The sequence below is a fragment of the Pseudopipra pipra genome, chromosome 4 (genome assembly GCF_036250125.1).
Source record: "Pseudopipra pipra isolate bDixPip1 chromosome 4, bDixPip1.hap1, whole genome shotgun sequence".
NCBI lineage: Eukaryota > Metazoa > Chordata > Aves > Passeriformes > Pipridae > Pseudopipra > Pseudopipra pipra.
The window spans coordinates 51,859,786-51,881,576 of NC_087552.1; the positions used below are offsets into that span (position 1 = coordinate 51,859,786).

Here is a 21,791-nt window from a genome sequence, read left to right on the forward strand (position 1 = left end):
CTCTGTCTGGAAGAGCAGTGGTGGCAACAGCCAGTCACAGGTTTCTTTCAGGGCATAAAACACAGAATGGGCTTCACAAGCTCCTGCCCTTCCCAACAATTGCCATAGGGAAAATTCAGGGGTACATTTGGGAAAAAATATAGAGCTTTAGATAAGAATTAGAAAGGGTCAAAACAACTAATTTACCTAAGAAGGATGCACAGGAAATCAAGGAAAGATAAGAGTTCCATGTGGAACCACAGATTTAAGAATAAAGAGGAGAAAATAAGGAGAGACAAGAAACATAAAGAGCTGCACTTTAGAGAGGATGTGACCAACAGAAAATACTAATTTATGAAAGAACATCTTCTCATGAAAACAGTGTTTTGATACATAACACTCTAAAATAGCCTACAGACATTTATACCTCTTGGCTGTAAGACCCCAGGCCTCAAGCTGTGAGCTCACTGAAGGAGTTTTATTTTAAAAATATACAAGGCTTAAAAAATTCACCTGCTGAATTTATTAAAAGGGCCTTCAGTTCTTTTAATACCTTGGGAGAGCTCACATGAGAAGATACTGAACATGTTTCTCAGGAGGTGAAACAACATGCTTTTACTGGCAAACTTTAGAAAATAAGGGAACTTGGCAAAAGTTTAAAGGGCAACATTCAACCAAAATAAAGGATTTCACAAAGCAATTACTTAGCACATGCTAACCCATAAAACTTAGCAAAATCCAACCTTGTAAGTTACCAAAAATATCAAGAAAGGAGATTAAGAGAAGAAGTAAAGACAGAAAAAGAATTTTAGCTACCACCTTGTGTCTCATGCAAGTCCAGCTTCCACATGTCCAGAAGGTAGGGTGCAACCACACAATAGCTGCATGATGCTGGTTTCATTTGCTCTGTCCCCCTGTGGCCACCCCCCACCCCCAGATGGGGCTTCCAGTGTGCCAGCCATTCTGGGGCTGGGTTAGGGGCTCTGGGGTGTGGTGTGGGGCAGTGCTCCCAGTGTCCAGTGACTGGCAGTGTCTCACATTCGCTCAAACATTTCTGCCAAAGTGTGAAACAATGGGCAAAAATTAAAATTCAAAAACTGCCAAGTAGGTAAAATTAGCTGGAAAATATGCAAATCCCCCACATTTATTTTGAGATCGTACACACCTAATATGACTTTAAAACATCTTCCTTGTTTTCTGTCTATGACTTATTCAATATGGTTTTAAATTGCCACCTACATGCTTCCATGTATTGTGACTTTCCTTGTGAATGCAGTAACACATTTGGAACAGCTATACTGTTATTATTGCAAAATCTTCCATCTATTCAGCTTATAGATCCTTACTTATTGTTTGAAAACCCCTTCATCTGGAGCAATTCTATCCCAACTCCCAAGATCCCCAGTAACTTATCTCCCTCTTTTTAGAACCTAGAGTGTTTTAAAGTAAAGCCCAGCTGTTTGCCAGACCCCTGGGGTCATTTCTGAAGGGGAAAACAGCCTTGGTAGGGTTGTTATACATGAGTGGATGGATAAGATTCATTCCTTACTTGTTCTCTTTATTTTCATCCTTTCAAACTGTACCTTGGACCATAACGTGAGAAAATTAGAACAGTCTGTCACAATCCTTTTCTTGTTTCTTCATGAGGCCAAAATCATTAAAATGTTGCCTCTTAGTAGATTCTTAACTCAGAAACTTGAGCAAAAGAGAGAAAAAAAGTTTATGAAACACTAAATTAACTTACATAGCACCATTTATATTGCTAATTAAAACAAAAAGAAAGAAAAAGAAAAAAGAAAAAAACAAAACCCAAAATATTTGAATGCTGCAATCACTATAAAAAAATACAGTAGTATCTCAAAGGCATTTTCAGGTTGCTTCAGCACTGACTGATCACCTGTGTAACTCTACACGGGCAGTTACAGGAGGTACCCTCATAATGGCCTTAAGGGGAAGGAAAGGGTCCTTTGTGGCTTTAAAGCACACTGCCACAGGTTATGCGTACAGCTCACCGGGCTCTGCTCTCATACCCCTCCTCTGTCAGTATCTGGTTTTTATTGCTCTTTCCACTCTCCTGTGCTTATGCCATTTCTTCTCTTGAAGGTTTTGTTGCTAAGCAGCCTGAGTCCCAGGCACGGCTCCGACTCTGTACTGGCACAGAAGGCTGCAGCAGAGATACCCCAGGAGGCCTCCTTTCACCCTACAACAACTTTCACTAACAGGCAGAAGATGCTGTTGTAGAGAGCAATGAAATGTAACAGACCTTTTCTCAGCTTTCACCTCTCTGCTAACAGAAACCAAAAGACACTAATGTTCAGAATTGAAGTACTCTGAGCTTTAGCAAAGCCTTAGACTTTGAATTCAAATGTATTGTAACCCTCTGCTAGCTTCAGCTATCAGGTAATTAATTATATGAGCAGTAACAAGGCCCAATACAAGGCAACTTCAGCCCCCACACAGCTTTACTTACTCTTCAAAAAAGCCTGGAAGCCAGAACAGCTTGCAGCATACGGAGCACCAGCAGCCATCTAAGACTGTTACCCAGCACCATACAACATGGCTGCAGGGACAGGCTGGGACCTCATGCATTAGAAATAAGGGTTGAAGGGTGTTTTATCCCCTCTTGCAGCTACCTGAAGTATCAGCAAGGAGCTGCAACAGCAGCAAACAGCAACTAGACTGAGGTAAAAACAGTTTCCACAGGTCACAACTGAGGCCAAGGAATATGTAATAAAGTTTAAATCTCTTTCCCTTAAACCCAAAAATTCATCTTGCTATTAGAAATTTGTGTAGTGTGGGTTTTTCCTTTTCAGGTCATTTTGGAAGGGACAGAGAAGTATAGCCCCTTTCAAGGTCTTTGTAACAACCACAAGTTAGTAAGCACACAGGGTAGCCAAGGATTTTTTTCTGTGTTTGCCAGCAGATTTGTTTTAGCTACAGATAGGGAGAATAGCTGTTCTAATACTGTCTCCTGTAAGGACACAACATCAGCTGACTCAGTGGGCATTCTGTTGCTTGTAGCACTAATATAGACCACATTAAGGTGCCATTTGAGTGTTCATTTATCGCACCTTACCCCTCTAAAAATAAATGCATTCAGGGTGGCAGATTGCAGCTTAAGAGTTTCAAACTGGACATTAGGAAGAACTTTACTAGAACAGTAGTGCAGCACTGGAACACATCCTTCATCCTTGAAGGCTTTCAAGACCTAGAAAAATCAACTGTCCTGCTACCCTGAGGCCAACATTAACTTTTTGCTTAGAGGAGATCTTTCAGGGTCTTTTGAAAACAAGGTTTACAGAGAATGCCACACAACTTCTTTTAGAGAAAGCTAGTGATCAATTTAGTCCATTTATCCAGCAGAACATTTTATTCTCATCAAGGACAAGGAAATATCAACCAACAACTCAATTAACATGACACAGATCAAACAAGCCCTGTTAAGCATTTTCTACTTAACATGTGAAAAAAGAGTCTAAAGATATCTGATGTGTCCAAACTGTTCACATTAAAACTTGAGCTCATCCTTTAACATAAGCTCAGCTGATGTTGCTCTTGTGTATAGCAAAAGGTGGAAATAGTTACCAGAACAGCGGTGTTTAACAAGTACTGAAGCACTGGAATTTAAACTGCATTTACTAGTGTGCTATTAGACTGTTTTCCTTGCATCTCTTCAGAGTCTCAGGCAGACTTGCAGAAAGCCACAGCAGAAAAACGAACTTCTCCTTTTTCACGTTCTGTAAATTGTCTGCAGATCTTAGCAGAATCCTTAGGGATAAAAAAAGGCAGCTGTTTAGACTAAGAAAATGGACTTGCTATAGAGAACAAGTCATTGCTGTTCCTCTCTGAGTCCCACCAACTAAGTTACAAGGTCTTTATAGCACCAGTGGATAAATACATTTAAGAGGTATCTAGCTCTGGGGGACAACACATTTAGTAGTTGTAAATTTGGTAGATTTAAGAAGCACAGACTTGTAGAGCAAGTAGGTACAGCCACTATACACCAAATGCACACTTCTCACCCTTTTATAGGCCTTGCTTTCAGGGAAACAAGCAGCAAGGGAGAAGTCTTACCTTCAACAGCAAGTCATCCGAGCTTGTGCCATGGTTTACAGGAAATGGCATACGGCCATCTGTGAAAGAAAGCCTTGTCACTCAGTATACTTAGTATTTCAGAATTAGCAGCACTGAGCACAGCGGGCCCAAACAAGTACACATATGATGATATGTATTTGGGAAGTCAGAACAAATTGTCAGTACATAGTCTGAGATGGGGACTGAGTATTCTCAGCTCTACCAGCAAAGACATGCTTTACAAAAGAATTTAGTGCAACCCACCATCAGTTAAAATCTTCGAGTGGAGGTACAAACTGTGTATTGGCTCTGAGAGCCTCAGCAAACAATTTAAGCAGCACTGAGTATCTCGCCTGAGCCCCCAACGCTGCTGGGAAGCCTGAAGTAGGCCCAGTCCAACTGCAGAGTTAGCAGGATCTTACCCAATTCGTACAGGTGTCCATCCACATTGACAAACAGGATGAAGTGGAAGTTCAAACTGTTGTCCTCAACCTTAGAAGATACCATTAGATACATTTGGAGATACCATTAGACACATTTGTTAGGCTGAAACTAGTACTGCAAACCCTACATGTGACTACAGACCAAAATAGACAACAACAAAGCAGTAGCAAAGGACTTAAAACTTAAGTTCAGCTGAAGAGATCTGTGGCAAGAGCTCTACAAGGTCATGCACCAGAAATCCTAATGCAGAGTCATGTTTTCAATCTGGATCTGGACCCAAATTTTCAATCTATATTTAAGGAAGAAATACTGAACAAGTAGTCATCCATGAGTCACTCATTTCTCTGTCCTCATGAAATATAACAGCCATCTGACAGACAAAAAAAAGCTTTATTGCTCTACTACCTTTGTTAATCTCTTTCCCAATATTTTACACATTCACATCTTACCCGACATTGTCCTTCTTGTGCAACCGAATTGTGGACTTCTTGTATAGCCTTAAGATAAAGCAGATACAGGTTACTACATCCTTAAGTGCTGGTAGCTGTCAGCAGTTTGCATAGTTTATATACCTTATTATTTGCAAAATGCTTAGCTCTCTCTTCAGGAGACAAATCAGCTGTTTCATCAAGAAACTTCTTCAGGGCAGACCCCTCATCTGCACAAGATAATCAAAAATTTTATTCAGTATGTGTAAAGCATCAGTCACAGTTGAGATGCAGCCCACAGTAATCAGTGCTTGTTGCACCAACTACAACTCATTGCATTCAGCCTGTATCTCCTACACAAGTTTATTATCAACTACCACTTGAAGTAAGCTATTTATCCAGAAGCTATTAGTAACAATCTACACAACTAGAGTGTAGCACTTCAGGGTACTCTGGATGGTTGTCTTGAAAGTCACTTTCAAATGGGATGTAGCTTTTCTGATTTTCCCACTGCACATTTGGCAGAAGAGTTCAGTCCTGTTTTGAAGAAATTCAAGAAAGGTGCCAGCTGTAAGGACACATAAGTATCAAGTAACAGAATATGGGTAGATGAAATTGTCTCACTGCCTTCAAATGAAGGCAGCACTTGCTCATTATGGGATTACTTTGGTTTTCCAGGACATAAATTAGTAGTGCAGTACAAATATGCGCTAAGTTCTGGTCTTCCATGAAAGATGTGCTGCATCATTGCTTCACTCATCTAGAGTGTGTTATTACAGAGAATCTTTTCAAGAAGCAAAACTATGCTCATATGCTCACTATGCCTTCTGCATGTGCTTTCTTTGTATAAGACGAAATCCCACACCACACAAAGGGTTCAAGTTCTCTTGGAATAATGATAGTTGTATTTTGAACAACAAAATAATCCTTTTCTATAGGAAGCAAACCATCAAAACTATTATCTCAGCAGGAAAAGTCTACTTACAGACAGTTATCTCTACAACTTCTCCAGAAAAAAGAAAACATGTTTTAAACTGATTTACAGGCTACTCTGAGCACATTTATTTACATTAGACATAGGTGGCATGAAGAACTCCATCTCTTCAGTTGACATCAAGACCAACGTCAACAACTACTTCTGAACACAGTACTTCCTGATTACAGACAGACTTTGGTCAGTCCTACTATGTGCCCTTTTCTTCTTGTCTTGCTCACTAGGACAATACCAACCAAACACAAGTCAAAGGTTGAGCCCACATGCCCCCCTCCAAGAGCTGAAAGACCCACTTACCAACTGAAGCAGTATGTCATGTCTTAACATGCCTTGAATGAAAGTCCCATGCCTCCCAATAGCCCACATGCATTCAATCTTCTGTCTTAAAAGTGGAAATTCAAGCATTTCAGAACATTCATACTCACCAAGCTTCACTTTGTCCTTGTTATTAGCAACTGCATGTATCAGACCAATTGTCCCACAGGAATTACTGACTGTCTGCTTCAGGAAATACACCTTGGAACTGATTTCTTGATCCTTTATTTTCTCAGTCTGTTGCTTCCTGAAGTTCTCATGCTGTAAACGTGTAACTGTTTTAAGCATTTCATTACAGTTGCACCTTTTTATTGTGTAAACTACAGATAAAGTGCGCAGGAGAATCAATACCAAGACCGGACAAGAAAGTCATCTTTGTGGCATAGGTCCAGTAAGCACCATGCCTAAACTGGATTCAGGCCAACACTTAATGGACTACCTGCGTGACTCAGTCATATCCAAAGGTACTGTACTTAGCCCTTCATCTGCTCTGGAAATCGCTTGGGGTGGGGAACCATAGAATGGATAGGCTCTTCGATATCATCCCTCAATTGCTTTGGTTCACTGAACAAGACTACTGACATGTCTCTGCAATAATGTGCCTTTGGACCTTCAGGTTACTTCCCTTCATGAACCTCTTCCCACCAGAACAATGTATAAACAACTGAGATCCATTACTACTGAAACGTTATAATCCTTCATTTAAAGAACCTGTTAAATATACTTTATTTCAAAGCCCATCTTCTGATTCACTTCCTTAGCATCAAGTGGACTGAATATATTAACCATAGAGAAGTAGTTTAGGCCTTTCTAGATCCAATGAGTCAGCACGGTAAAGGAATTGCTATACCTCATGCTCAAGATCGGTCACGTTTTTTCCTCAGTCTGATATACAAAAGCAGTCTCACAGGAGCATTGGGATAGAATAAGAGGCCTTGTTTTGTTGCTCAGTTCATTATAGTTCAGGCAATTTGGAGGTGGGGGCCATGCACAACATTGTCCACCTACAGCCCCAGCGCAAGCCCCATCCACACCCAACCAATCTGATGCTCGAGTGGATGACACAGACACACTCCTGGCAGCAGCCAGTGCTACCCGCGGCCAGTCCCCCCCCTTCCCCCGCGCGGGAGGGGACACCCACCTGCTCGGTGAGCGGGAACAGCAGCAGCAGCGCGCAGGCCGGGGTCGGCACGGCGCGCAGCGCCTCATCCTCGAAGCCCAGCACGTCCACAAAGCGCCAGCCAGGACCCACCCCGAGGCGGGACAGCACCTGCACGGGGCACAGAGAGAGGTGGCCCGGCCGCGACACCCCCGTCCCCGCCCCGCCGCGCCCGGTGACACAGCACAACGCGCGGCGCCCCCTGCCGAGGGCGCGGGCTCAGCGCCGCTCCGCAGGTGCGGCCGCGCCCCGCGCAGCGGAGCCGCTCCGCGCCCATCCCGGCAGGGCGGGATGCCGAGGGATGGAGGCAGGCGGCGCTCCGCAGGTGCGGCCGCTCCTCGGCAGGGCGGAAAGCCGAGGGATGGAGGCAGGCGGCGCTCCGCAGGTGCGGCCGCTCCCCGGCAGGGCGGGATGCCAAGGGATGGAGGCAGGCGCCGCTCCGCAGGTGCGGCCGCGCCCCGCGCAGCGGTACCCTCCGCACAGGGAGGGGGGGATGCCGAGGGATGGAGAAAGAAGGGGCGGCACCCGCCCGCCCGCGACAGTCCTGCGGCGGCGGCAACTCACTTTGTTCAGCATCTGGAAGACAATGCGGGGGGAAAAGCGTGAGTGCCAGTGAGAGACGGCGCCCCACCACCCGCCCCGCAGTCCCAGCCCCGTCTCCGCCGCCCCTCGCGCACCTCGGGGTTGATCTCCATCGGCTGCCAGGCCATGGCTGCAGGGCGGCAGGGAGCCGGGAAGGAGGCAGGCTGCGCCCCAAGCACGACGATGTCCCCGCGGCAGTTGCGCTGCCGAGCCGCTGGCGATGCTGGGGCGCGGAGCCGCCCACCCGGCTCTTATATAGGGGCGGGCTGGCCCACTGCGCGCGGCCGCGGGGGGAGAGGGAGGAGCAGGGCACGGCCGGGGCGGGGGGCGCGGAAGGCCCGCGGTGTGCGGGGCCGGGGGCAGCCCGGCCGGGGTGCGGGAGCCGGGTCACCTCCGAGGGAGCGGGGTGCGGCCGGCGGCGAGTGGACCCCGGCCCCCCGACGTTGATGTGGAGAAAGTGCTAGAAGCGAGCAGGCAGCGTGGGCAAGCAGCTGGCATCTCCCGGGGCAACAGGTTTCTCCTCCACCATCAGCCCAGCCCCTGGGCTCCGCTCATCCCAAAAACCCATGTCTACAGTTATGTGCCTGACCCCTCCTGATCATTAGACCCTGATGTCTGTGTGTTGCATGAAGTATACAATGGTTTCAATACTCAACAAAATCATCAAACACTTATTTTTAAATTTTCAGTATGATTATAAAACCATCATGAAAGTCTCCTGTCTGCTGATTGTATCTCTGCGGTTCGAACCAACCCCTGAACCAGTCCAATGAAGCTGGTTAAAAAATAGTGGGCTTTTTATCTTTTATTCATGACCTGACAGTTTCTGCGCACAATATCTTTGGACTAGAACATGTCTGAACAAGGAAACAAAACCAAACCTGCTCAAAATACTAGAAATCACGTGGACTCCAAACAGCCTTTCAGATTTTACTGGTAAACAGCCGGATGGGAGCCTTGTGGATAAGCGAGATGCTTCACAGTTGTCTTTCAAACAATGCAAATACTGAACAAAAGAGTCAGCTGAATGTCTGCAGTCTGTTTGGTTTTGATGACTTTCTTCCTTTAGTTTTCCATCCTGTTTCAGAACGATTTGGACCCCAGTGCAGCCAACTTTATAAGTGCCTGCCTGATTTGAAGCACATTTAAATTAATTTTAGATCTATTGCACTGTAAGTTAGTGTGGAATCATTCACATCAAGTGGTTGTACACATACGCTTTTGAACTGAGATCTCTTCATCAACATTATTCAGTTTACAATGAACTCCTTGGGAAAGATGCTTACAGCTTAATCTTTGAAATATGGCCATAAAAGACTCAAGATGTGATGTCACACTAGTTCTACCTGTAACGAGACTTAGTGAAGAAAAAAACAGGATAGCACGGAGGGTTTTGTATTTTATGGCCAAAGCTAGGATGTGTCCAGACAGGATAAAGCCTTGAGCAACCTGGGCTGATCTTGTAGCTGATCATGCTTTGAGCAGGAGGTTGGTCCAGAGATACCCCCTGAGAGCTGTTGCAACCTGAAGTGTCCCATGATCCTGTGATTCACAGTAAAGGGAAGAGCAATACACATTGTTCAAACCCAAAGATTTTCAGGGAAGACAGGGGGAAGGTTCACAGTAAATGACAATATCATTTATTTCTTTTTTTCCCCTTTACTGTAGCTGAAAACAGTCTCTGACACCTATAAGCAAGCTAAAAATGGCCTGAAATATTTTATATATAGTATCTTTTACTATCTTTCCTTTTATGATCAACTCTTCATGCACTGTAAGATGCAAGGATACCAAAGGAACTTGAATGACCAGGTCTAATGCTAATGGTCCATGCTGGATATGCAGGAGAGATGGCATGCAGCTCCTCTGAGAGGATGGCAAACAGTTGTGCAAGTGTAATTTTAGTCTCTGCATGCCATGAGCAGCATACAGGAAGTGAGGAGTGTTTCTATGGGAGAATCTGCCAAATCTATCAATACATTACTTTAAAGTAAACAGTAAGTGTAACAATATGACACTGCTAAACAATTGCTACTGTTGCATAAAGATATCTGTCTCCAGAAAGTTACATAAAAAGTGGATGCTGGGTCTTATGCAGTCTCCATGTACCTCCTTGCAAAGATGAAGTCTCTGGAGCATCTTTCTTCAGAGCAGATAGGTGTACCTAGCACATTTAACCTAATTCATTCCTACTACTGCAATAAAATTGAAACTCACTTGAAAAAGTGACTGGACATACTTGTAAACTTTCTGCACAGTCCAAATGTAATAGTAGTACTTGTGGTATTCAACACTGTGGATGGATAAAGGTTTTGCTCAGATGTTTAATCTAGAAAGCGTGTACTGAGGAATCTTTGCTATATGTATGATCTTTTGGCAGATTTCTTTCTCTTAATAGGACTTGGTGTCAGTACTTAACTTCTCACCATGTTCCAGTTGAAGGTTTACATAAGGAAGAACTAGACCTATAGGTAAGGGATGTTCCTGAGTTCAGAGGATCTCCTAATAAAAGCACCTATAACAAGCCTGTGGTGAAGGAGGCAAAGCTGGCCTTAGACAATGCAGAGCTCCTGAAATGGAAGCTGAGGTTGTAAACTATTCTTCAGAAAATAATTTTCCTAATGTCCTGCCAAAATCCGATCCCTGAGGCACTCCAAGTCCACATCTTCTGCTGCAGTATCCACACCTGCCTAGCAAACACACTGTGCCTTTCTTAAATTTCTTATAATGACTCACTTCCCAAAAGAAGGATTCCAAACCCATTCCGGAAACCTCCTTAATTCCCTACTCTCTACCTTCAAAACAAGCAATTATTGTCCATAGCTGGCTAGTGGTGCCAAGGGCAGCAGGATGCAGGTATATGGTGGTGTGTGGGAAACGACTGGATGGTAGGCCTTGAATTTGAACAGTTGCAGCTCTGAAGTTGTAAAGAATGTAAACAATCTAGGATGGGAAAGTAGAAAAGGAGGAAAATTGTAAAAATTGTAAATAACAGGTGCTGTTTTTGAGATTTGCCAGCACGCGAAGAACTGTCAACCACCTATCAAAAGACGAGTTTAGGCGCGTGAACAGAAGTACCTGACCAATGAAATACAATATGCTTGCGCGTGGACAGAGAAAAAGAATATAAATCTAAGCTTAATGTAAATAAAGTTGCCGCGTGTGCTTTTCCTACTGAATTGCTGTCTGGGTGTATTCCTTTCCGTCGGCAGCAGCGCAGGTGCTGGAGCCACAGGAGTCTATTACTGCATGTCACCATTCTCCTGGTAACTGCCCATTTGCATTTACCCTACAGTGAGTGGAAAGTATTTGAGAAAACTGTGCTGACTTACTGTAAGTACCTCTGCTGGCTTGGGGGTAAATCCTGCCTGAGGTAAATCCTGAAGTTAGACAGCTCAGTTTTACCATAGCAGTGTGCTTGAGAGGCTGACTTACACAGAAATGCAGCATCCTTGAAGGGTTGCTAGACTACACTTGAGAATGTTGGTGTGGTGCCATGCTCCCTTTGGCATGCCTCCTGCTGTGAGTGTCCTTGGAGCTGTAAGCTTTGTGGCTATCAACCCTAAGGGTTAAAGGCAGCTCTGGGCTGAGGTTGAGGCCCAGATGAGAAAACAATGGAGAGAACAAATGTGTCCCTGGAGCTGTAGGATTGTGGCTCTCTGAATCCTAACCCTAACCCTGCTTTTGTCACAGATCCAAACCACAGTATTATGACAGGCGCTATGGAGAAAACTAACTTCATCCCAGCCAGAACCTGTACACTGTGTCACAAGATACCAAACATAAAACATGACAAACATGTGAGTCCACTGTAGGGACAGTGGGCATCTGAGATCTGTGTAAGACAGTAACATACCCTCTTCTCTTCTGGTAAATTGTCTGGAGCACAGCAGCAATTCCTGCATGAGAGTACCCCAACCTTTAGTTAGAAGATCAGAGGGATCAATAGGCCAGGCAAGTGAGTGCTTTTATAGAAGGTCTGGGTCCATAAAAGATTTGAGCAGGAAGAGAGATGTGTTTGTTTCTGAACTGCAGCCAGGTTAATTTAAATACTTATGTGAGGAGTCTTGGTGAGTTTTGGTGACTCTGCAGCCCAGCATGTGGGGCAGTCCAAGTTCAGTCACACTCAACACCTGGCTGTCAGCAGCTGCTCTCCAGGTCCATGGGCCAGGAGTTCTGGGCTGATATCTCAAATGTCAAGCAGGAGTCTGGAAAGTGAAAGAAATTCAAAGCAGCTCAGAGCTGAGTTGGGAATAGGGGGAAAAACCCCAAATCTTTCTTTACTTCATGTAAAGGTTTGAAAAGTTATGTTCTTATATTCCCATGTCCACGAGAAGCGTATGTTTTGGCTCGGAGATGTAATAATTAAGGGCTGCTGAGGTGGAGACATGTTGAAGGATGTGAACTCAGGGTCTGACCTGTGATGAAGACCAGCTGGAAAGGGGTAACAGAAGCAATGCAGTTAAAAGGGTCAGGCTGAGAAAAGGCGGTGCTCCGCCAAGGACTGACTTTGCGTGTATTGACTGCTAGCAGTGACTCTGCAGTTGCTCTGAACTACAGCCAAGTCCACCAGCAGGTAAAGAACAAGCTCTACAGAATGCAAAGACTCTTCTGGAAGTCTGTAGGTAGAAGTGTTAAACTGCTAAAAAGTAGCTTCAAAGGCTTGTCTTGAGAGTCTCAGTTCTGAAGAGTGTGGCCATGGTTTTCTTGATTTCAGATCTGTCTGGCAGGATGCTTATGACTCTTCACTTCATTCCTCAGCAAAATCATGTCCACCCAAATGATGATGTGTGTATCAGAGGCACAGTGATAGCATGCTTTGTTTCACAGTAGAAGTAGGACAAACAGAGAGCGAATCCTTTCTCTTTTCACAAAGAAAGGCAGGCATTGTTGTCAAGGATCTCTTAGTTTCCAGTGAAATGATATCTGGTTTTAAAGATATGAAAGCTTGCAAGGCTTGTCTCAATGGATAAGAAAGACAGTATTTTGGCACCTGGGCAATTGGCATGTGTCTCCTTCCCTTAAATGCTTTCTTTGGTGATGTTAGCAATCAGTGCTTTTTACTGTCTAGGCAGGAAAAATTGATCTTTCTAGTCCTGTAGAAGAGAACAATCCCTCCTTCTTTCTTCTGTCTTTGTTTTGTTGACTTAAGCATTCTTAGGATTAGTGCTTTTATCCAGAGAGGTAAAATATACATTTCAAGAGGACCTCATTCTGTGCAATGTTTTAGCATAATACTTGTAATAGCTAATAATAATAAATTCTAATTTTGATGTAGTACTTGGATGATCCATGATAAGGACTTACATACCTACTTACATTTTCATCCAGTGAATGCTTCCCTCAGGTTAACAGGCACAAGACAAAACAAGATGAGCCATGTGATTTAAACTACTGGTTGTGAGACCTAAATAGCAGCACTTGACTCTTGTAATACACTCTCTAGTACAACACTGTGCCTCTTCCCAAGTGCTGTGTTGGGAAGACATTCACGTCTACTCTGGGACTGCTGGAAGAGTTTACCTTACATAGGCTGTTTCTTGTGAAACAAAATAACAGGCTGCTCCAAATCAGGTCAGGAGCACTAGCCACTCTTAAGCTGGAGGAGAGTAAGGGGGGGGGGAAGAGAGAAGAGAGACGTCAGTCAGTTCAAAGGATATCAAGACAGTGACTCACTAGTACTTTTACAGTGGTAGAGATGTACTTCCTCAGATCTATGGGGTGCTGAGGGAAAGGCACAGGCCACCTCCCAAACACCTCTTTACGTCACTGGTCTCCATCCTCAAGAATTAAAAAACCTTTTCAGGGAAAGTACAGAATATATGCCTTAGGGAGCTGTTGAGGAGGGATCTAACTTCTGGACCAAGTCTGTTGTCACCTGCAGTCTCTTTATGTGCTAGCATAGTTTTGTTGTTTCTTGAAGGATTGTGAGAAGAAAACGAAGAAATTGGCTTGCCTGCTGTTGGATGGAGAAGTGAGAGGTATGACTCTGCCAGAAGGGCAAGGGCTTTTGTGTCTGTTGAAGAAAAAAAGCTGGGGGGGGGCAGGCTTATCCAGCTTGCATGACAACAGAGGAACCTGTAGACAAGGACTCTGGTGTGAAGGGGTTTTCTGTGAAATCTTGTAACTCCTCCAATTCAGCAGAACAAACCATCTTACACTTTGTCCTGGACATGAGTTTATCTTCTTTTGCGGGGAAGGAAAAGGGGACCAATAGTGATGAATAGGGATGGGCAGATGTAAAAGGTATTTCTTCATTCTGTCTTTTATATGCAAATGCAGACCTTTAGCAGAATTTAAAATAGTTTACACTTGAAATCAGTGAACAACAAAGCCACATCATAAAAATAATTTTTAAAAAAGTTTTTTAGCTAAATCAGTCACAGAATCCTGAAAGATTCTTGCTTTTTTTCCCACATAACTGATGTGGTCCAGTATTCTTGCTGTATCTTACGAGTGGTCTTCTGGTCAAGTGTTTCCACCTCATTTTTATATATATGTTTATCCACACCTATATAAATTCTGAAACAAGTTGTGCTCAGATCAGCATGTTCTCTAAAAACTCTACTTCCATAACAAAATTGTCCTGTATAGTACAAGCTACCCTGAACTCCTACACATTAACAAGGACATGTGTACCACAATATTTACAGCAGCTTGTGCCAAGGGATTTACTTCCTAATCTACATGTGCACATTCTTGAGAAGTGTGGGGATTTTGTTTTTAATTAGAGAAGTGCTCTGATGTAAAGCTTCAGCTGCAGACAGTTAGTGAGAAATTCAAGCATGGTTCTTTTGTTAGAGCTACTTCACTCAGGGAGTGATGCTGGCACAGAGCTGCTGCCAGTCCAGTGAGTGAAGCCGAGAGCCTGAGGTCCCTGGATTGCCCTGAGACCTGCCTGCCTATCTAGTCCTGTCCTGAAGTGGGCTGACTATGGAAGACTGCATGGGAAAGACATTTTCTGCATCTGAGCCAGTGTCAAACTACCTCTTCTTCATCACTCCTAAGGTCTATGGCATATCCTAGCATATATGTGGTGTGCAGGTTTGGCAGGCTAGTGACTCATAGGGCAGCACAGCTCTGACTCTTTCTCAGTGTGACCATGGTAGATAAAAAGCCTCATAGACTTACATCTGAGCTGCTCTTGCTTCTCCACTCTCTAACAGCATGCAGAAGCATTAAATGGATCCCTTAATCATGCTAGCAGATTGTGCTTTTTAGCCGCTGAGATCTCCAAACTTTTTCCTGTACCAATTCCTGTGTTAATTACAAATTAACAGTAGCTATTCACTTGTACTTACAAGTCAAGGCTTTGATTTGTGTAAGAATGAGAGGCTTAACCCCACATTAATAGCCACTTTCCAGAAGTACATCTGGCATAACATAACCCTTTGGTTGAGTTATAATGCTGACACAAAGTGTTTTACACGTGGTGACCACCCAGTGTATTGTTAATGCAAAACAGTTGTACGTGCTGCTCTTACCAGCTGGGCGATGCAGGAGTGCAGGGGCCCAGCTGCTCTGACACTGCTGGGGATGTCACTGGTGGAAGGTTATTAGTCTTGGCTCAACTGCAAGCAATTGACATTAAAATTACAGTGAAGCAAACCCAGTTGGAAAGTATCACCTCTTCCAAGTGTGCCTTTGCCCTGAGCCACTCTCAGCCTAACCCTACAGCGAATCCTGTGCATCTTCAGAAGCTGCTCTCAGAGCACTAGCGCTGGGCAGAAAGGAAAGACTTTTTTTTTCCCCTCTCTGCTCCAGGAACTTTTCTACACTATACAAGGAGAAGAGTATTTCCAAACTTCCACCTTCAGAGAAGTGCTTGCTTGGACAGTGTTTGTCACTGATGGAGAAACTATTTTTTTGAGGATCAGTTTAACAAGCGCTGTTTTGAAGTGTTTACCCAAAGCACACATGTATGAAGAACACCACTGTTTGGCCCTTGAGTTGTACTGTTTTAGTGGAAGAGTTTAGCTTATAAATGCACATGCTGAAACAAATCCCTGTCTCAGTGGAGAAAAATATTTAGATTGCGAGGGAAACTACACTATGGATCAGAAAAACAATGGGACTCTATCACATTCTACAGTTGCAAATATAAATGCAAAACATGCTGCCCTTTCCTGTGTATGTTTATACACGTAGGGCAAAATTCCCATTGAGTGAATTTGCAGCCTGGGCTTTTCTAGCTGTATTTAGGACATTAGACACTGGACTTTTGTCTCTCTTGTTTCAGAGACAAAGCACTGACCTTCTGCTGTTAGCAAACCTAGCATTTCCAACTTTATCTTAGCTTTCTGTACCTCTTAATGAGTATTAGTGGATGTGAATGTGTATATATGCATAGTATAGAATCAAAGAATCCTAGAACGGTTTGGGTTGGAAAGGACCTTAAAGGTCATCTAGTTAGGACCATAGAATCATAGAATATCCTGAGTTGAGACTCATAAGGATCATCAAAGTCCAGCTTCTGGCCCTGCACAGGACAACCCCAAGAACTGTCCAAACACTTTTTGAACTCTGTCAGGCTTGGTGCTGTGACCACTTCCCCGGGGAGCCTGTTCCAGTGCTCGACCACCCTCTGAGTGACAAACCTTTTCCTAATATCCAACCTAAACCTACCCTGACACAACTTCAGGCCATTCCCTCAGGTCCTGTCATTTGTCACCAGAGAATACAGATCTGTGCCTGCTCCTTCGCTTCCCCTCACAAGGAAGTTGTAGAGTACAATGAGGTCTCCCCTCAGTCTCCTCTTCTGCAGGCTGAACAGACCAAGTGCCCTCAGCCGTTCCTCATACAGCTTCCCCTCAAGGCCCTTCACCATCTTCATTGCCCTCCTTTGGACACTCTCCAATAGCTGAAAATCTTTCCTATATTGTGGTGCCCAAAACTGCACACAATATTCAAGGTGAGACAGCACCAGTGCAGAGCAGAGCAGGACAATCACCTCCCTTGACCAGCTGGTGATACTTTGCCTGATGCCCTCCAGGACATGGTTGGCCCTCCTGGCTGCCAGGGCACTGCTGACTCATATTCAACTTGCCATTGACCAGAACCCCCAGGTCTCTTTCCAAGGTGCTGTTATCCAGTATCTCATTGCCCAGTTTTTATATATAACCAGGTTTGCCTCATCCCAGGTGCAGAATCCGGCATTTGCCCTTTTACAACTTCATACAGTTGGTGATTGACCAGTCCTCTAATTGGTTGAGGTCTCTCTGCAGGGCCTCTCTGCCCTTGAAGGAGTCAACAGCTCCTCCCAATTTAGTAATGTCAGCAAACTTACTATACCTTTGAGTCCTGCATCCAAGTCATTTATGAAGATGTTGAAGAGCAGTAGCCCCAAACTAGAGCCCTGTGGAACCTCACTAGTGACAGGCTGACAGTCTGATGTCACCCCATTCACTATTACCCTCTGTGCTCGACCTGTAAGCCAATTGCTCATCCACCACACGATGTGTTTATCCAGCTGTGTGCTGGACAGTTTGTCCAGAAGGATCCTGTGACAGAGAGTATTGAAAGCTTTACTGAAATCCAAAAAGATTACATCAACTGGCTTCCCTTGATCAACTAGGTGGGTTACCTTGTCATAAAAGCAAATTAAGTTTGTGAAGCAGGACTTCTCCCTCATGAAGCCATGCTGGCTGTGACTGATGACTGTGTTGTCCTGCAGGTGTTTTTTAATAACTCCAAGAATAATCTTCTCCATAATTTTACCCAGCACTAAAGTGAAAATGACGGGTCTGTAGCTCCTAGGGTCATCGTTCTTGCCCTTCTTGAAAATTGGAACAACGTCTGCCAGCTTCCAGTCAACTGGGACCTCTCCATATTCCCAAGGCTATTCAATAATCTTTGAGAGAGGTCTCAAACCCCCTGCCATGGGGAGGGACACCTTCAACTTGACCAAGCAGGTTTCTCGAACCAAGCAGGTTTCTCGAAGCACCATATATAGCATATGAGTGGGTTAGCCATTCTGGCCTAAGAATGGGTTTCCTGACTGCCTCACAGGGACCTGTACTGATACACCATCTTTGGCTGCCTGTTGGGAAGCAGAACCTGCAGTGAAGCACTTCCAGAGAAAGCTCCAAGATGCAAGAGCACCAGGGCTGAAACACAGCAACTGCTGGCAATGGAGACGTGTTTGCCTAAAACTTCTAAGCTGTGCTTTATTTTGTGCTGTTTGAACAACTGCCTTCTCAACATCTTCGCAGCTTCAAAGGCAAATGACATTGCAAAGTCTCTGTTGTATTTCTATTTCTCAGTTGTAGGAAAATGTTGGTGATCATGTTTCAGTGCTCATCAGGGCTATAGTTCCCATTTTATGCAGCCAAGGTAAGAAAATCTAGCTAGATGTTAGCTTTGAAAGCATGAGCTATTCTCTTTATTTGAATAATTATAATTATGGGCCTTGCTCTGTGTCAACTTTTCAGTATTTTTGTCCACCAGAGCCACATAAAAAAGTAAACTGAGTTTGCAGAAAAGTCAGCTCTGAAAGCACCTACTGGCTTCTAGTAGAGTGCCTAAGCAGCTGCTGTAGCATTTGGAAACTCTGCATTAATAGCGCATCATGTAACCAAGGAGCTTATATGCCTGGGGGCCAGCCAGGCCAGGCCACCTTTCCTTCACCTTGCCTGTAGGAAATCTCAATATACTGCTGTATAACAGGCAGGGAAAGGAGAGATTAGAGAATTACATGTAGACAGATGTCTAAGAGATCATTTATAACTTACTTTACAATCATTCCTGGTTGTAAGGAAGGCTGGTTGTAACACAAGGCTTTGCATTCCTGAAGAGCTAGAAAGAAACTTCAAGATTATCATTCTGCCTTGCTTAGCACCTCAAGAAATCAGAGAACTGCTGGCCTACAAATTGCTCCACTTGCACTTGTTCCCCTATAACCTTAATTAATGTAGTGATAACATGCCTGAGATAGCTAATACAGTGAATGGGGGAGAGCTCCACGAGTACAGCAGAAGACCTTGATTTAGTGCCTGGTTTGATTAAACTACTGGAGTAATCTTATCTGACACTGATGTCTTACAGTCTTTGCTTTTCTATAAATAACACAGGGAAGTTTGTCCATGGCAGAATTAGTCTTTCACTATATGCTTGCCCAGGGAGCACTAAGGAGACAGGAACTCAAAATAATGGGAGCAACACACATACTTTTGCACAGGTCCTGAGAAGCAATACATCTGAGGGACTGAGGTCTCTAAACATGTTCAAGGTTGTAATGAAAAATTACATGCTACAAGTCTAATTCTTAAATCTGCCAGCTGTGCATGCACTGTGTGTGGTGGTTTTCATTCTTTCTGGAAAATTATTTGATTTCATATTTAAAATGGAAACTTAATGTAGCTGTGTGAAAATGTTAGAGACAGTTCCAAAGAAAATTACCATTCTGCTATTACTGAATTTTCCTAATTAAGTTTCTGTGTTTAGGATCAATATATTCAGCAAAAGATGGTGTAGGTTCCTCTGTGATATGGAAGTGCAGCAGTACCACTAGATGGTAGCGTTGCTTATTTCAGTCACCTCTTTCCTGCTTCCCGCTGCAGTGAAAGAAACTATCCCTCTACATGGACTAACCCATAATTAAAAAGCTGGTATATAGAAAAAAGCAGAGAGAGAACCTATGAACTTCTGAGAGCACACTCGGAGGCATAGTCAGTCCTGACACGGGGCCTGCAGACCCTTGCAGCACCAAGGGTCAGTTGCAGAGTGTTACTTGCCAGTGGAGACTCCTATGGACTGTCATTCCTTGTTCCTAAGTCAGATAGACTTAAACCAAAACAAATTTGCAGTCAACAGTTCCCATACAGGAACAGCAAGATGATAATGAAATTCTTTTGGTATGAGCTGATAATATAGAAAGGCCTCTTTTTTTTCCCCCATGTTGTTCATAAATACTATTTCACAAGGTATTTGTGTCTTAAGTGCAGAACATGAGGTGCTCAGTATTCAGTTCTTCAAGGCCACAACTGCAGAAACTGTTTCATTGAACTGGAAAAGTTAACACAATGGATTGCTTTAAACCAAGAATTAGACTTCAATTATCCTTGTGGGGCCCTTGCAACTCAGGATATTCTGTGATTCTACGAAGTACTTGATGAGACTTGCTGAGCCTAGGTAAGCAGTGTATCCACCTGGAAATGTTTCCAAGAAGTGAATGTCCTGAGCAGCTGTCCATTTAGGACATGAAATTCCTTACTTAGATTCCTCAACACTTCACAACACTCTGCTTACTACACTGCAATCCAAAGTGCATTATATAGACTATGTAACTAAATGTTAATCATAACTCTAACCACATAGTGATTAGATTGATTCTAACCACAATGCAGGATTATTACAGTTCTCATTAAAGGAACGTGAATTTCTGAGTATCTTGCCTGGACATTTCTGTCAGAGAAATATATTAATAGGTTATTCACTAATAATCTTCGTAACCCAATACTTGTCTTTTATGTCTTCAGTAGATATAGTGCATATTCCAGGGAAAGTTCTGTTCCAGTATGCTGTAAAAGCATAAAAGCTTTCCCTCCTGCTGGATGATGTGCTTTGTTGAAGAGAGTAGCATCCTGTTTTGAAAATGCTGAAATTTGATCAATGACCTTTGGATGTCTCAGGAGGTCATCAGTCCTTCTTGATCATGATGACATGTTTTTATTACAGATCATTATAACTATTTGAAGGCTTTTTTGGACCATCATCATAGTTTTTAATCTAAAAATATAAATTAAAACCTGAGTTTTAGTTTATAAAAGTGTTGCATTTTTAAAACAAATTAGAAGATTAAATCATGTCCAACTTTAAGACAAATGGAGAAATGTGGGTACCACTACACACAAGAACAATACATTTAATAGCAAGCTATTAAGTATTTAAGTATAATTTTCAGGTGTTTTGCTCTGCATTATTACATCTTTGCCTAATCATTGTACATCTTCACCTAATTTTTGTTTCTTTTTGTTCATCATTGTAGTGCTTATAATTACAAATATTTTTTTCTGTTCTTTAGGCTGCTAGGTGTCAATATAATCTTCTAAGACCATAAAATATTTCTAATTAAAGATGCTATATTCCTATTCATCTTAATGATTCCTTTAATTATTCTCAGTTCATGAGTGTTCTGCCATTCTCAGGAGCAGAGTTGTAAAGCCAGGGAACAAAATACTAAAGAAGGTTCTGTAATGCATAGGAAAAATCATCTTTTGCAGATAAACAGATTTGCCATTATAAATTGTGTGATAAATTTTAAAGTGGACTTGGGCACTTCAATAGGACTACTAAATGTGTTTTAATTTATGAGAAAATGAGACTGCCCATTTTATTATTATAATAGACTTCTTTGATCTCTTTGTACCTCTTTGGTCACTGCAATACAACACTATTTTACTGCTGATTATTTTGCATCTGCTGTTTCAGGGACTTCCTAAGATTGTTAGAAGGTGTAGCAGTAAAAGGTCTGTTAGCATTTACATGCTTTCCACAGAACTATCATCCCATGTTGAATTTTTGCTTTAGCAATGAGCAGTTTCTTCCTCTGTAATCTCAAAAACCTATCTTGACAGAACAGAGAATATCCCACATATTTGGAAGGCTTTAAACAGAAATATCTTTCTATGAGTGTGTTCTTTTAAGTCTGACTACTAACTGTCCAGGACATTGCTGTGATTCTCTATTCATCCATCTCGAGACGTGCCTAAGGATTTACTCTCAACTTTAACCCCGTAGTACTACAAGCAGGTTAGAGCAGTGAAGTTTCCTGGCCTGGTCCTTTACTTGTTTGTTTTCTGCACATGAGAACACTCCA

The 21,791-nt window shown here is 43.1% G+C and overlaps 1 protein-coding gene across 1 annotated transcript; it reads right to left on the reverse strand.

The window, feature by feature from the left end:
* Window positions 1-3,330: 3,330 nt before the first annotated feature.
* Window positions 3,331-8,426, reverse strand: UCHL1 (ubiquitin C-terminal hydrolase L1). The gene is made up of 9 exons (XM_064652948.1): window positions 8,071-8,426; window positions 7,958-7,969; window positions 7,376-7,504; window positions 6,345-6,495; window positions 5,070-5,155; window positions 4,947-4,994; window positions 4,476-4,545; window positions 4,054-4,112; window positions 3,331-3,747 (listed from the first exon to the last, which is right to left on the reverse strand). Exons 1-9 carry the CDS (start codon window positions 8,101-8,103, stop codon window positions 3,661-3,663), a joined length of 675 nt encoding a protein of 224 aa, XP_064509018.1. The 5' UTR covers window positions 8,104-8,426; the 3' UTR covers window positions 3,331-3,660.
* Window positions 8,427-21,791: the final 13,365 nt, after the last annotated feature.

What these genes read in the sequence shown, in the direction of transcription:
- UCHL1 (XM_064652948.1), bottom strand. Translation starts at nt 8,103, where the DNA reads ATGGCCTGGCAGCCGATGGAGATCAACCCCGAG. An exon ending in CACAAGAAGGACAATGTCGG is followed by an intron (nt 4,546 to 4,946) that starts GTAAGATGTGAA and finishes GTATCTTCTAAG; the next exon opens with GTTGAGGACAACAGTTTGAA. An exon ending in TGGACACCTGTACGAATTGG is followed by an intron (nt 4,113 to 4,475) that starts GTAAGATCCTGC and finishes TTTCTTTCACAG; the next exon opens with ATGGCCGTATGCCATTTCCT.